The sequence below is a fragment of the Bufo gargarizans genome, chromosome 1 (genome assembly GCF_014858855.1).
Source record: "Bufo gargarizans isolate SCDJY-AF-19 chromosome 1, ASM1485885v1, whole genome shotgun sequence".
In the NCBI taxonomy this organism is placed as follows: Eukaryota; Metazoa; Chordata; class Amphibia; order Anura; family Bufonidae; genus Bufo; species Bufo gargarizans.
In genome coordinates, this window is record NC_058080.1 from 458521635 (window position 1) to 458535140 (window position 13506).

The 13506-nt window shown below is 42.2% G+C and overlaps 1 protein-coding gene across 1 annotated transcript in view; it reads right to left on the reverse strand.

Moving 5' to 3' along the window:
- TRPM3 (transient receptor potential cation channel subfamily M member 3) overlaps positions 1-13506 on the reverse strand; it is a 532037-nt gene that overhangs the window by 220903 nt on the left and 297628 nt on the right. The window contains exon 8 of the mRNA XM_044287287.1: positions 5862-5985. Within this exon, the coding sequence (XP_044143222.1) occupies positions 5862-5985 (124 nt within the window). The remainder of the gene's footprint in view (positions 1-5861; positions 5986-13506) is intronic.

A 13506-nucleotide genomic window follows, 5' to 3' on the forward strand; every position in this document is an offset into this window, starting at 1 on the left:
GGCCGCACTGGCCACCAATGAATTTAATACTGGGAAGGGAGGGGGGTCCCATTTTTGGATGCCAGTTTACTTTTCTCTCACTAAAAATGTTCAGTTTTCTAATTGTCCTGACATTTATATTCAATAACCTCTTTATACTGTTTTGTCATAAAAACTACTTTGCATAAACATAGACATATGGGAAAGAGATGCAAATAGCAGATTCTGCTAATTTGCATGTCTTTCCCATATGCCCATGTTTATGTACATCAGTTTATATGACAAAACAGTATAGAAAGGTTATTGAATATAAATGTTAGGACAATTCAAAAATGGAAAATTTGTATGCAGCCCTCCTAAGCAGTGAGAAAAGAGTAAAAAATAAAAAAAATTTGTCACCCTAATGATAATGATCTAGGTGCGCAGGTCCCCCAAGCCATCCAACAAAAGTCAAGCAACTTTGAGGCTCACTGGCTCTCAAATCTGTGTGGATAGAGAGCTGGTATTGATGGTCTCATAGGTCACAAGGCTACCATTGTAAGGTATGCTGACTGTACCTGTCTCATGGTTAGGTTGTTGGTATATCGCCTTAGTGTGCTTGTTTGTTATAGGTAATGAAATTATGCGTGCAGTATGTGCATATTACATTGGCGATTTTAGCAATTGCTAATTTATGGTGAATATTCAACAAAAAATTGGTGAAATTGAAAATTGCCTATGCTGCTCATCACTAATGTGGTTGTACTATACCTGGCTTAAGTAAACTCAGAAGTTGTAGGAAGCCTTGAAGGTATGTTTACACACTGTGGATTTGTTTCAGAAATGTTTTGAACTGAAAATCTGTTCCATACAGCAAAATGGGGTTGTTCATGCAGTGTGCACATGGATTATTTCTAATGCAATTCAGATTAAGGGACAGTCCAAGAAAGTTTTGGAACAAATCATCCACATATAAACATGCAGTACTTCAAGCAATTATTCATATTTTATTAGTTTCATACATATTGTCTCTCTAAAAATACCAGTGAAGCCAAAAATTTTCTAAAAATGCTAGTTCATGACACTATACTAATATAAGAAAAGTAACGTATAATGAAAATATGAATAAAGATTTACAACCTTACTATGAAGAATCCTAAAAACATTAATACTGATTGTAAATGGCTAGTTTCCAGCAGTACAGTATTCATGGCACATAAATGCATATACTGTACTAATAACATACAGGTCTAATTAGGCAATGAGTCACAAACATTGGCATTTATGGCAGCAGAGTATTTCCATTAATATTTATAAAATATTTATGGAATAAATTTATCTGTGACATACAATTAAATTTTTCCGTAGACGGTGTCCGCTTCTGACAGTGACCTTACAAGGGCCACATCTGCTGTGTAACGTGTGCGCTTCAAAAATTTATCTGTGACATACAATTACATTTTTCCGTAGACGGTGTCTGCTTCTGAGTGACCTTACCAGGGCCACATCTGCTGTGTAACGTGTGCGCTTCAAAAAAAATTCTGTGACATACAATTTCATTTTTCCGTAGACGGTGTCTGCTTCTGACAGTGACCTTACCAGGGCCACATCTGCAGTATAAGGCCCCTTTCACACGGGCGTTGCGGGAAAATGTGCGGGTTCGTTGCGGGAACACCCGCGATTTTTCTGCGCGAGTGCAAAACATTGTAATGCGTTTTGCACTCGCGTGAGAAAAATCGCGCGTGTTTGGTACCCAAACCCGAACTTCTTCACAGAAGTTCGGGCTTGGGATCGGTGTTCTGTAGATTGTATTATTTTCCCTTATAACATGGTTATAAGGGAAAATAATAGCATTCTGAATACAGAATGCATAGTAAAATAGCGCTGTAGGGGTTAAAAAAATAAAAAAATATAAATTAACTCACATTAGTCTACTTGCTCGCGTAGCCGGCATCTCCTTCTGCCTTCATATTAGCTTTTTGTAGCAACAGGACCTGTGGTGACGTCACTCCGGTCATCACATGATCCATCACCATGGTAAAAGATCATGTGATGGATCATGTGATGACTGTGACGTCACCAAAGGTCCTTGTTGCTACACAAAGCTAAGATCTGTCTTGATCTTAGCTTTGTGTAGCAACAAGGACCTTTGGTGACGTCACAGTCATCACATGATCCATCACATGATCTTTTACCATTGTGATGGATCATGTGATGACCGGAGTGATGTCACCACAGGTCCTGTTGCTAGGTGACGTTAAATTATTATTAAGGTGAGTTAAATTCTTTTTTATTTTTTTTAACCCCTCCTGCGCTATTTTACTATGCATTCTGTATTCAGAATGCTATTATTTTCCCTTATAACCATGTTATAAGGGAAAATAATAATGATCGGGTCTCCATCCCGATCGTCTCCTAGCAACCGTGCGTAAAAATCGCACCGCATCCGCACTTGCTTGCGGATGCTTGCGATTTTCACGCAACCCCATTCACTTCTATGGGGCCTGCGTTGCGTGAAAAACGCACAAAGAGGAGCATGCTGCGATTTTCACGCAACGCACAAGTGATGCGTGAAAATCACTGCTCATGTGAACAGCCCCATAGAAATGAATGGGTCAGGATTCAGTGCGGGTGCAATGCGTTCACTTCACACATTGCACCCGCGCGGAATACTCGCTCGTGTGAAAGGGGCCTTAGGTGTGCGCTTCAAAAATTTATCTGTGACATAAAATTTCATTTTTCCCTAGACGGTGTCCGCTTCTGACAGTGACCTTACCAGGGCCACATCTGCAGTGTAACGTGTGCTCTTCAAAAATGTATCTGTGGCATACAATTTAATTTTTCCCTAGACGGTGTCTGCTTCTGACAGTGACCTTACCAGGGCCAAATCTGCTATGTAACGTGTGCGCTTCAAAAAAAATTCTGTGACATACAATTTAATTTTTCCATAGACGATGTCCATTTCTGAATGACCTTACCAGGGCCACATCTGCAGTGTAACATGTGCGCTTCAAAAATGTATCTGTGACATACACTGTACTTTGTCAGCTTTGCAACCATACTCCCCACAGAACACAAAGACTTTGGTTTCCCGGAAGCAGCTCGGCGGGTCATGAGAATAACGCCACCGGATCACCGGTCGTAATCATTTTTGGTCAGAACTACGACGGAATCTGATCGTCTTCGAACCTCCGACTTTCATTTTTGATTAATGAAAATATTCTTGGCAAATGCTTTGACTTTGGTTCGTCTTGCGCCGGAGTCCTATTCCATTATTCTTAGCTGAAGTATTCAGGCGACCCGGACTGCTTTGAACACGGTAAATTTTTTCAATGGTCAGCTAAGCAGCAGGCACGCTCCCATAATGTTTTAGAGGGTCAGCTCAGCAGCAGGCCCTCGCATATAATTTTTTGAGGGTCAGATCACCTGTAGGCCCTTGCATATAATGTTTTACAGGGTCAGCTCACCAGAAGGCCCTTGCATATAATGTTTTAGAAAGTCAGCTCACCAGCAGGCGCTCGCATATAATTTTTTACAGGGTCAGCTCACCAGCAGGCCCGCACCTAAAATCTTTTACAGGGTCAGCTCACCAGCAGGCCCTGGCATATCATTTTTTACTGGGTCAGCTCACTAGCAGGCCTTCACCTACAATCTTTTATGGGGTCAGCTCATCAGCAGGCCTGAACCTAAAATCTTTTACAGGGTCAACTCACCTGCAGGCCCTCACCTAATTATACCTAATAGGTAATTTGCGCGCATGCTGCCTTGCTTGGATGCGGTAGCCATAGCTGTTTCTCAGCTCCCTCTACAGAATCGAACCATGATTCCCCTGTTACCCATGGTCTACATGGTTTGGGCTGAAAATAACATTGAAAGTTGATAAGGCAGACATCCGAATGGATCGTCGCCGTCATGGGGACGTGTGATCGTCCCCAGGTTATCTAGAGTCACCAAAGCGGCAGCAGGCCATCGCCCATAATGTTTTAGATGGTCAGATCAGCAGGCGCTTGCTCCAAATGTTTTAGAGGGTCACCAGCAGGCCATCAATCCCAATTTTTCAAGGCTGTGTATGATGCCCTCCTTTATGTGTAACAAAGGGTGTATTGGAGTGCCAGTTCCTTGTAATTTTTGGCAGCCCTTTCACTAAGTGCATAGGCTTTATGAGTGTAGGAGTCCCACTACCTGAACAATTGCACCACAATGTGAATCAGGCCCTCTATTATGTGATATACAGGTTGTATCAGGGTGCCTCTTCCTTGTAATTTTTTGCAGCAGTTGCACTTTATATACAAGTAAATATACAAGAAAGAATGTTTCCTAACAATTTTTCCTCTAAAATCGATTTTATCTTCGGTTTTGTGCGTATTATTGTCAGTCTGTGAAAGTGGCGTACTACTCAGACAACAACATTCCCAGCAGCGACCTGGGAGTCCAAGATGCATCCAGACATCCTCCCCATGCTGTTCCCGAACCATTTCAGTGGTGTTTACATAATTTTCTGACCTTTTCCTATGAACCTGTTACCCTCCCCTCTTCAGAGCAGGCGGTGCCTGGTTTAATGCTCGGGTTCTCCCATTGACTATGGTGCTCGATCAACACTATCTCATATCTATCTATCTATCTATCTATCTATCTATCTCTCTCTCTTAAATACACATAAATTCCGCGCAGTACATATGCTTACCCATATGTGTTGGCAGAACTATCAAATTTTAGGTGTCTGCAATACGATTCTGTGATTTACCTCTCACGAACATTGCCTTGTTACAAGGTCATGGCCCAATGCAAGAATGAATCCTGTTATTGGATTCTGAGACTGGGTCATTAATCAATAACCCCTGAGACCTTACAAGACGTGTTCAAATCTATTCTATTCTCACCGAAGCCAAAGGGATAAAGTAAAACATTTGTGAAGCACTGGAAAATGGTAACAGACATGACAAAAAAAAAACTAGCAATTTATTATCAGGAACAATATAAGTAGATGCCTGCCTATATGTCTAACAAACCTAGACTAGAATAGGGATTTCCCTAGGTTTACATTTAAAGGGGTTTTCCAGGATTAAGTAATTGTTGATCAATATCTGATTGGTGGACATCTGACTCCCCTCTTCCCCTGTTGGAAGGGTTCACAGCACTTGGGCAAGCCCTCTGGTGAAATCACATCTACTGGTCACATGGCTTTTCTGCAGCTATGTGCTATTCAAGTGAATGAAATCCAACTGCAATACCAAGAACGGCCACCATACAATCATAGAGCGCTGTAACCCCTTCATACAGCTGCTTGGTGGGTGTTCTGAGAGTTGACTCCCCCTACCAATTAGATATTGATACCTAGAGTTAAGCGAAGCGAGCTTCAGATGCTTAATCCAAAGTCACTTTGTTCAAAACTTTGGAATAATACTATACTTATATTCGTGTCCATACAGTATTAGAATGTATGGGCTCCGATGAGCCAAAGTTAGTTATTCACGAATTGATTAATACAGTGAAAAACCACTTCAAAACTTTGGTTCCAAGTTCGGTTTCAACGTTTTTCACCGCAATAATCAATTACTAAAGTTATTCGACGAAGTCTCGTGAGACTTAATGAATAACGGACTTCGCCTCATCGGAGGCAGTACATTCTAATGCTGTATGAAGAAAGATCTCCATACAGCATTAGAACAAATTTTTTAGCGAAGTGACTTCGGATATAGCAGCCAAAGTCGCTTCACTCATCTCTATTGATGATCTATACTGATGATCAGTTATCATACCTGTAAACCAGAAGAAAACCCCTCATACCATAGATTCAGACACACATTTTTTAACCATTTTGCCAATTATTTCTTATCACCACTTGTCAAATTTTTTTTTATGTTTTGTTATAACAAAAAGGGATGCAGTGAGCAGATACCTACCAACTCCTTTTTCTTCATACATTCCATAAGAATCATAAAAAGGTGCTGTGCCTGGGTTCGAGTGTAGGTGAAGGTCTTCTGGATAGTAACTAGTAGTTGGTCCCTTAGTGATTCATTAATAAGGCTGAGAAGAGACACAAAACAATGTCAATTACCATTACTGATTATATTGTCCATGTGGGTCACATAAATGTTTTGAAGAGGCTGCATCTTTTTAAGTCCTCTCAGATCTTGTCTGCGGGAGCAATAATTCACATACAGTAGGTTGTATTGATAATAGTTATCGTGAATCACCTTGTAGTATGAGGTTTGTCAATGCTCAACATTTCCTTTATATGCATATGGCTTAAAGGACTATTCTCATATTAGACATTTATGGTATATTAATAGGATATGTCTGGTAGATGCAGGTCCCACCTCAGAGACCCACACCTATGTGGAGAATGGAGGTCCCCAGTCTAGGTAGTATAAGTATGGGGGACAAACAATTGCACCCACGATCGTTTATTCTTCATGCTCTTTTCATTGAACTATGTAAATGCCTTTTAAACGACCGCCGATTGACTGGCTTTGTAGTTGACTTATGCTCATTAGAGAAAACTGTCAATTTATGGGTGTATTTTTATTTTTCCTTTCAGGTGTAATTGGTATATGCATTGGTCATTGTCAGGCTTATTGTACTCTTTCACTTTTATTCAGCTATATCCTTTTATAAATATTTTATGACGCATATCAGAACTGAATTTTCAAAAAATAAAAATTTTCCTCGTGCATTTTTCATTGCTTCGATGTGTCCCAGATTTCAAATGTCAAATTTTTTTGAATTTTAGAAGAAAAATACAGGCTTTATACATAAGTCATGTATTTTCTACTTTTCCTGACCAGTCACTGTATTTAACTATCTGTCCTCTAGATTTTTTTCTCGAGGAGAATATCTCTGTAGTATGATGCCATATAGGAGTCTGTATGCCTCAGTTCAGACTCTGTGTATATGCTTCTATTCATGGGGCTATAGTTTTAAATATGTATCTATCTAGCCTTACTAAATTATTGAGCAATTTTAGACATACGCTATGACAAGCCTTCACTGCCCAATGCCCATTAAAATGGCCCCTTCCGTCATCTTGGATCCTGGTGCATGGCAACATCTATATTCCACTTTGTATCTACGCATAGACCTTATCCTGCCCTTACCTTCTCCCTTTATCTACAATACTGCTTGTCAAAAAGTTTATTCCAGTCCTAAATTCCTTTGCTTGCTTCTGATAGGTCTGAAATGATGGAATGCATTCAAGTGCAGAACAATTGCCTGGAACGTATGTACACTGATATGAGGAAGGAAAGCACAGAATGAGGGCACAGACACATCGTCAGGTTCTGCGCGCAGTGCTGCAAGCCAAAACCAGGAGTGAATTTAAAAAAGAGGAAAAGTTTTACCTGTCATTTATCATTTCTCCCCCTGATCCACTCCTGATTTTGGCTTCCAAAACCTCATGCAGACACCTGACCGTGTGAAAGTAACCTTAGCTTTATTGGAGGCTGAACACAGAGAGATGACAACTAGGGATGAGCGAACTCGAACTGTATAGTTCGGGTTCGTACCGAATTTTGGGGTGTCCGTGACACGGACCCGAACCCGGACATTTTCGTAAAAGTCCGGGTTCGGGTTCGGTGTTCGTCGCTTTCTTCGCGCTTTTGTGACGCTTTCTTGGCGCTTTTTGAAAGGCTGCAAAGCAGCCAATCAACAAGCGTCATACTACTTGCCCCAAGAGGCCATCACAGCCATGCCTACTATTGGCATGGCTGTGATTGGCCAGAGCACCATGTGACCCAGCCTCTATTTAAGCTGGAGTCACATAGCGCCGCCCGTCACTCTGCTCTGATTAGCGTAGGGAGAGGTTGCGGCTGCGACAGTAGGGCGAGATTAGGCAGATTAACTCCTCCAAAGGACTTGATTAACTGATCGATCTGCAGCTGTGGATCATTGAGCTGCTGATCCTCAATTGCTCACTGTTTTTAGGCTGCACAGACCGTTTGTCAGTCTCATTTTTCTGGGGTGATCGGCGGCCATTTTGTGTCTTGTGGTGCGCCAGCACAAGCTGCGACCAAGTGCATTTAACCCTCAATGGTGTGGTTGTTTTTTGGCTAAAGCCTACATCAGGGTGAAGCTGTGACACCAAGTGCATTTAACCAGCAATAGTCTGTTCATTTTTTGGCCATATACAAAATCAGGGGCAAGCTGCGCCTGTCACCAAGTGCATTTAACCCTCAATGGTGTGGTTGTTTTTTGGCTAAAGCCTACATCAGGGTGAAGCTGTCACACCAAGTGCATTTAACCAGCAATAGTCTGTTCATTTTTTGGCCATATACAAAATCAGGGGCAAGCTGCGCCTGTCACCAAGTGCATTTAACCCTCAATGGTGTGGTTGTTTTTTGGCTAAAGCCTACATCAGGGTGAAGCTGTCACACCAAGTGCATTTAACCAGCAATAGTCTGTTCATTTTTTGGCCATATACAAAATCAGGGGCAAGCTGCGCCTGTCACCAAGTGCATTTAACCCTCAATGGTGTGGTTGTTTTTTGGCTAAAGCCTACATCAGGGTGAAGCTGTCACACCAAGTGCATTTAACCAGCAATAGTCTGTTCATTTTTTGGCCATATCCCAGTCTAATTCTGTCACTAAATCCATACCGGTCACCCAGCGCCTAAATACTAGGCCTCAAATTTATATCCAGCTAAATCTGTCCCTAGTGCTGTAGCTGGGCGAGTTATTTAGTGTCCGTTCAAGCACATTTCTTGTTCTGGGTTGAAATACAATTCCCAATTTAGCAATTTCATAATTTAGTGGTTCCTGCTATATCAGAGCTCTTTGAAATCTATCCCAAAAAGGGTATATAATATTGAAGGTGCACATAGGGTCATTCAGAGTAACTTCACACACACCCGCTACTGTGTATTTCCAAGTCTAATTCTGTCACTAAATCCATACCGGTGACCCAGCGCCTAAATACTAGGCCTCAAATTTAATTCCCTCTAAATCTCTCGTTACCCACCGCTGTACTGTTGTTGCTGGGCAAGATATTTAGTGTCCGTCAAAGCACATTTTTTGTTCTGGGTTGAAGTACAATTCCCAATTTAGCAATTTCATAATTTAGTGGTTTCTGCTATATCAGAGCTATTTGAAATCTATCCCAAAAAGGGTATATAATATTGAAGGTGCACATAGGGTCATTCAGAATAACTTCACACACACCCGCTACTGTGTATTTCCAAGTCTAATTCTGTCACTAAACCCATACCTGTCACCCAGCGCCTAAATACTAGGCCTCAAATTTAAATCCCTCTAAATCTCTCGTTACCGTTGTCCTGTTGTAGCTGGGAAAGTTATTTAGTGCCCGTCAAAGCACATTTTTTGTTCTGGGTTGAAGTACAATTCCCAATTTAGCAATTTCATAATTTAGTGGTTCCTGCTATATCAGAGCTATTTGAAATCTATCCCAAAAAGGGTATATAATATTGAAGGTGCACATAGGGTCATTCAGAATAACTTCACACACACCCGCTACTGTGTATTTCCAAGTCTAATTCTGTCACTAAATCCATACCGGTGACCCAGCGCCTAAATACTAGGCCTCAAATTTAATTCCCTCTAAATCTCTCGTTACCCACCGCTGTACTGTTGTTGCTGGGCAAGATATTTAGTGTCCGTCAAAGCACATTTTTTGTTCTGGGTTGAAGTACAATTCCCAATTTAGCAATTTCATAATTTAGTGGTTTCTGCTATATCAGAGCTATTTGAAATCTATCCCTAAAAGGGTATATAATATTGAAGGTGCACATAGGGTCATTCAGAATAACTTCACACACACCCGCTACTGTGTATTTCCAAGTCTAATTCTGTCACTAAATCCATACCGGTGACCCAGCGCCTAAATACTAGGCCTCAAATTTAATTCCCTCTAAATCTCTCGTTACCCACCGGTGTACTGTTGTTGCTGGGCAAGATATTTAGTGTCCGTCAAAGCACATTTTTTGTTCTGGGTTGAAGTACAATTCCCAATTTAGCAATTTCATAATTTAGTGGTTTCTGCTATATCAGAGCTATTTGAAATCTATCCCTAAAAGGGTATATAATATTGAAGGTGCACATAGGGTCATTCAGAATAACTTCACACACACCCGCTACTGTGTATTTCCAAGTCTAATTCTGTCACTAAATCCATACCGGTGACCCAGCGCCTAAATACTAGGCCTCAAATTTAATTCCCTCTAAATCTCTCGTTACCCACCGGTGTACTGTTGTTGCTGGGCAAGATATTTAGTGTCCGTCAAAGCACATTTTTTGTTCTGGGTTGAAGTACAATTCCCAATTTAGCAATTTCATAATTTAGTGGTTTCTGCTATATCAGAGCTATTTGAAATCTATCCCTAAAAGGGTATATAATATTGAAGGTGCACATAGGGTCATTCAGAATAACTTCACACACACCCGCTACTGTGTATTTCCAAGTCTAATTCTGTCACTAAACCCATACCTGTCACCCAGCGCCTAAATACTAGGCCTCAAATTTAAATCCCTCTAAATCTCTCGTTACCGTTGTCCTGTTGTAGCTGGGAAAGTTATTTAGTGCCCGTCAAAGCACATTTTTTGTTCTGGGTTGAAGTACAATTCCCAATTTAGCAATTTCATAATTTAGTGGTTCCTGCTATATCAGAGCTATTTGAAATCTATCCCAAAAAGGGTATATAATATTGAAGGTGCACATTGGGTCATTCAGAATAACTTCACACACACGCTTCTGTGCATTTCCAAGTCTAATTCTGTCACTAAATCCATACCGGTGACCCAGCGCCTAAATACTAGGCCTCAAATTTAATTCCCTCTAAATCTCTCGTTACCCACCGCTGTACTGTTGTTGCTGGGCAAGATATTTAGTGTCCGTCAAAGCACATTTTTTGTTCTGGGTTGAAGTACAATTCCCAATTTAGCAATTTCATAATTTAGTGGTTTCTGCTATATCAGAGCTATTTGAAATCTATCCCTAAAAGGGTATATAATATTGAAGGTGCACATAGGGTCATTCAGAATAACTTCACACACACCCGCTACTGTGTATTTCCAAGTCTAATTCTGTCACTAAATCCATACCGGTGACCCAGCGCCTAAATACTAGGCCTCAAATTTAATTCCCTCTAAATCTCTCGTTACCCACCGTTGTACTGTTGTTGCTGGGCAAGATATTTAGTGTCCGTCAAAGCACATTTTTTGTTCTGGGTTGAAGTACAATTCCCAATTTAGCAATTTCATAATTTAGTGGTTCCTGCTATATCAGAGCTATTTGAAATCTATCCCAAAAAGGGTATATAATATTGAAGGTGCACATTGGGTCATTCAGAATAACTTCACACACACGCTTCTGTGCATTTCCAAGTCTAATTCTGTCACTAAATCCATACCGGTGACCCAGCGCCTAAATACTAGGCCTCAAATTTAATTCCCTCTAAATCTCTCGTTACCCACCGCTGTACTGTTGTTGCTGGGCAAGATATTTAGTGTCCGTCAAAGCACATTTTTTGTTCTGGGTTGAAGTACAATTCCCAATTTAGCAATTTCATAATTTAGTGGTTTCTGCTATATCAGAGCTATTTGAAATCTATCCCTAAAAGGGTATATAATATTGAAGGTGCACATAGGGTCATTCAGAATAACTTCACACACACCCGCTACTGTGTATTTCCAAGTCTAATTCTGTCACTAAATCCATACCGGTGACCCAGCGCCTAAATACTAGGCCTCAAATTTAATTCCCTCTAAATCTCTCGTTACCCACCGTTGTACTGTTGTTGCTGGGCAAGATATTTAGTGTCCGTCAAAGCACATTTTTTGTTCTGGGTTGAAGTACAATTCCCAATTTAGCAATTTCATAATTTAGTGGTTTCTGCTATATCAGAGCTATTTGAAATCTATCCCTAAAAGGGTATATAATATTCAAGGTGCACATTGGGTCATTCAGAATAACTTCACACACACACGCTTCTGTGCATTTCCAAGTCTAATTCTGTCACTAAATCCATACCGGTCACCCAGCGCCTAAATACTAGGCCTCAAATTTATATCCCGCTGAATTTGAATACAATACATTGGGCCAAATAATATATTTGTTGTTGTGGTGAACCATAACAATGAGAAAAACATCTAGTAAGGGACGCGGACGTGGACATGGTCGTGGTGGTGTTAGTGGACCCTCTGGTGCTGGGAGAGGACGTGGCCGTTCTGCCACATCCACACGTCCTAGTGTACCAACTACTTCAGGTCCCAGTAGCCGCCAGAATTTACAGCGATATATGGTGGGGCCCAATGCCGTTCTAAGGATGGTAAGGCCTGAGCAGGTACAGGCATTAGTCAATTGGGTGGCCGACAGTGGATCCAGCACGTTCACATTATCTCCCACCCAGTCTTCTGCAGAAAGCGCACAGATGGCGCCTGAAAACCAACCCCATCAGTCTGTCACATCACCCCCATGCATACCAGGGAAACTGTCTCAGCCTCAAGTTATGCAGCAGTCTCTTATGCTGTTTGAAGACTCCGCTGGCAGGGTTTCCCAAGGGCATCCACCTAGCCCTTCCCCAGCGGTGAAAGACATAGAATGCACTGACGCACAACCACTTATGTTTCCTGATGATGAGGACATGGGAATACCACCTCAGCATGTCTCTGATGATGACGAAACACAGGTGCCAACTGCTGCGTCTTTCTGCAGTGTGCAGACTGAACAGGAGGTCAGGGATCAAGACTGGGTGGAAGACGATGCAGGGGACGATGAGGTCCTAGACCCCACATGGAATGAAGGTCGTGCCACTGACTTTCACAGTTCGGAGGAAGAGGCAGTGGTGAGACCGAGCCAACAGCGTAGCAAAAGAGGGAGCAGTGGGCAAAAGCAGAACACCCGCCGCCAAGAGACTCCGCCTGCTACTGACCGCCGCCATCTGGGACCGAGCACCCCAAAGGCAGCTTCAAGGAGTTCCCTGGCATGGCACTTCTTCAAACAATGTGCTGACGACAAGACCCGAGTGGTTTGCACGCTGTGCCATCAGAGCCTGAAGCGAGGCATTAACGTTCTGAACCTGAGCACAACCTGCATGACCAGGCACCTGCATGCAAAGCATGAACTGCAGTGGAGTAAACACCTTAAAACCAAGGAAGTCACTCAGGCTCCCCCTGCTACCTCTTCTGCTGCTGCCGCCTCGGCCTATTCTGCTGCTGCCGCCTCGGCCTCTTCCTCCGCCTCTGGAGGAACGTTGGCACCTGCCGCCCAGCAAACAGGGGATGTACCACCAACACCACCACCACCACCTCCGTCACCAAGCGTCTCAACCATGTCACACGCCAGCGTTCAGCTCTCCATCTCACAAACATTTGATAGAAAGCGTAAATTCCCACCTAGCCACCCTCGATCCCTGGCCCTGAATGCCAGCATTTCTAAACTACTGGCCTATGAAATGCTGTCATTTAGGCTGGTGGACACAGACAGCTTCAAACAGCTCATGTCGCTTGCTGTCCCACAGTATGTTGTTCCCAGCCGGCACTACTTCTCCAAGAGAGCCGTGCCTTCCCTGCACAACCAAGTATCCGATAAAATCAAGTG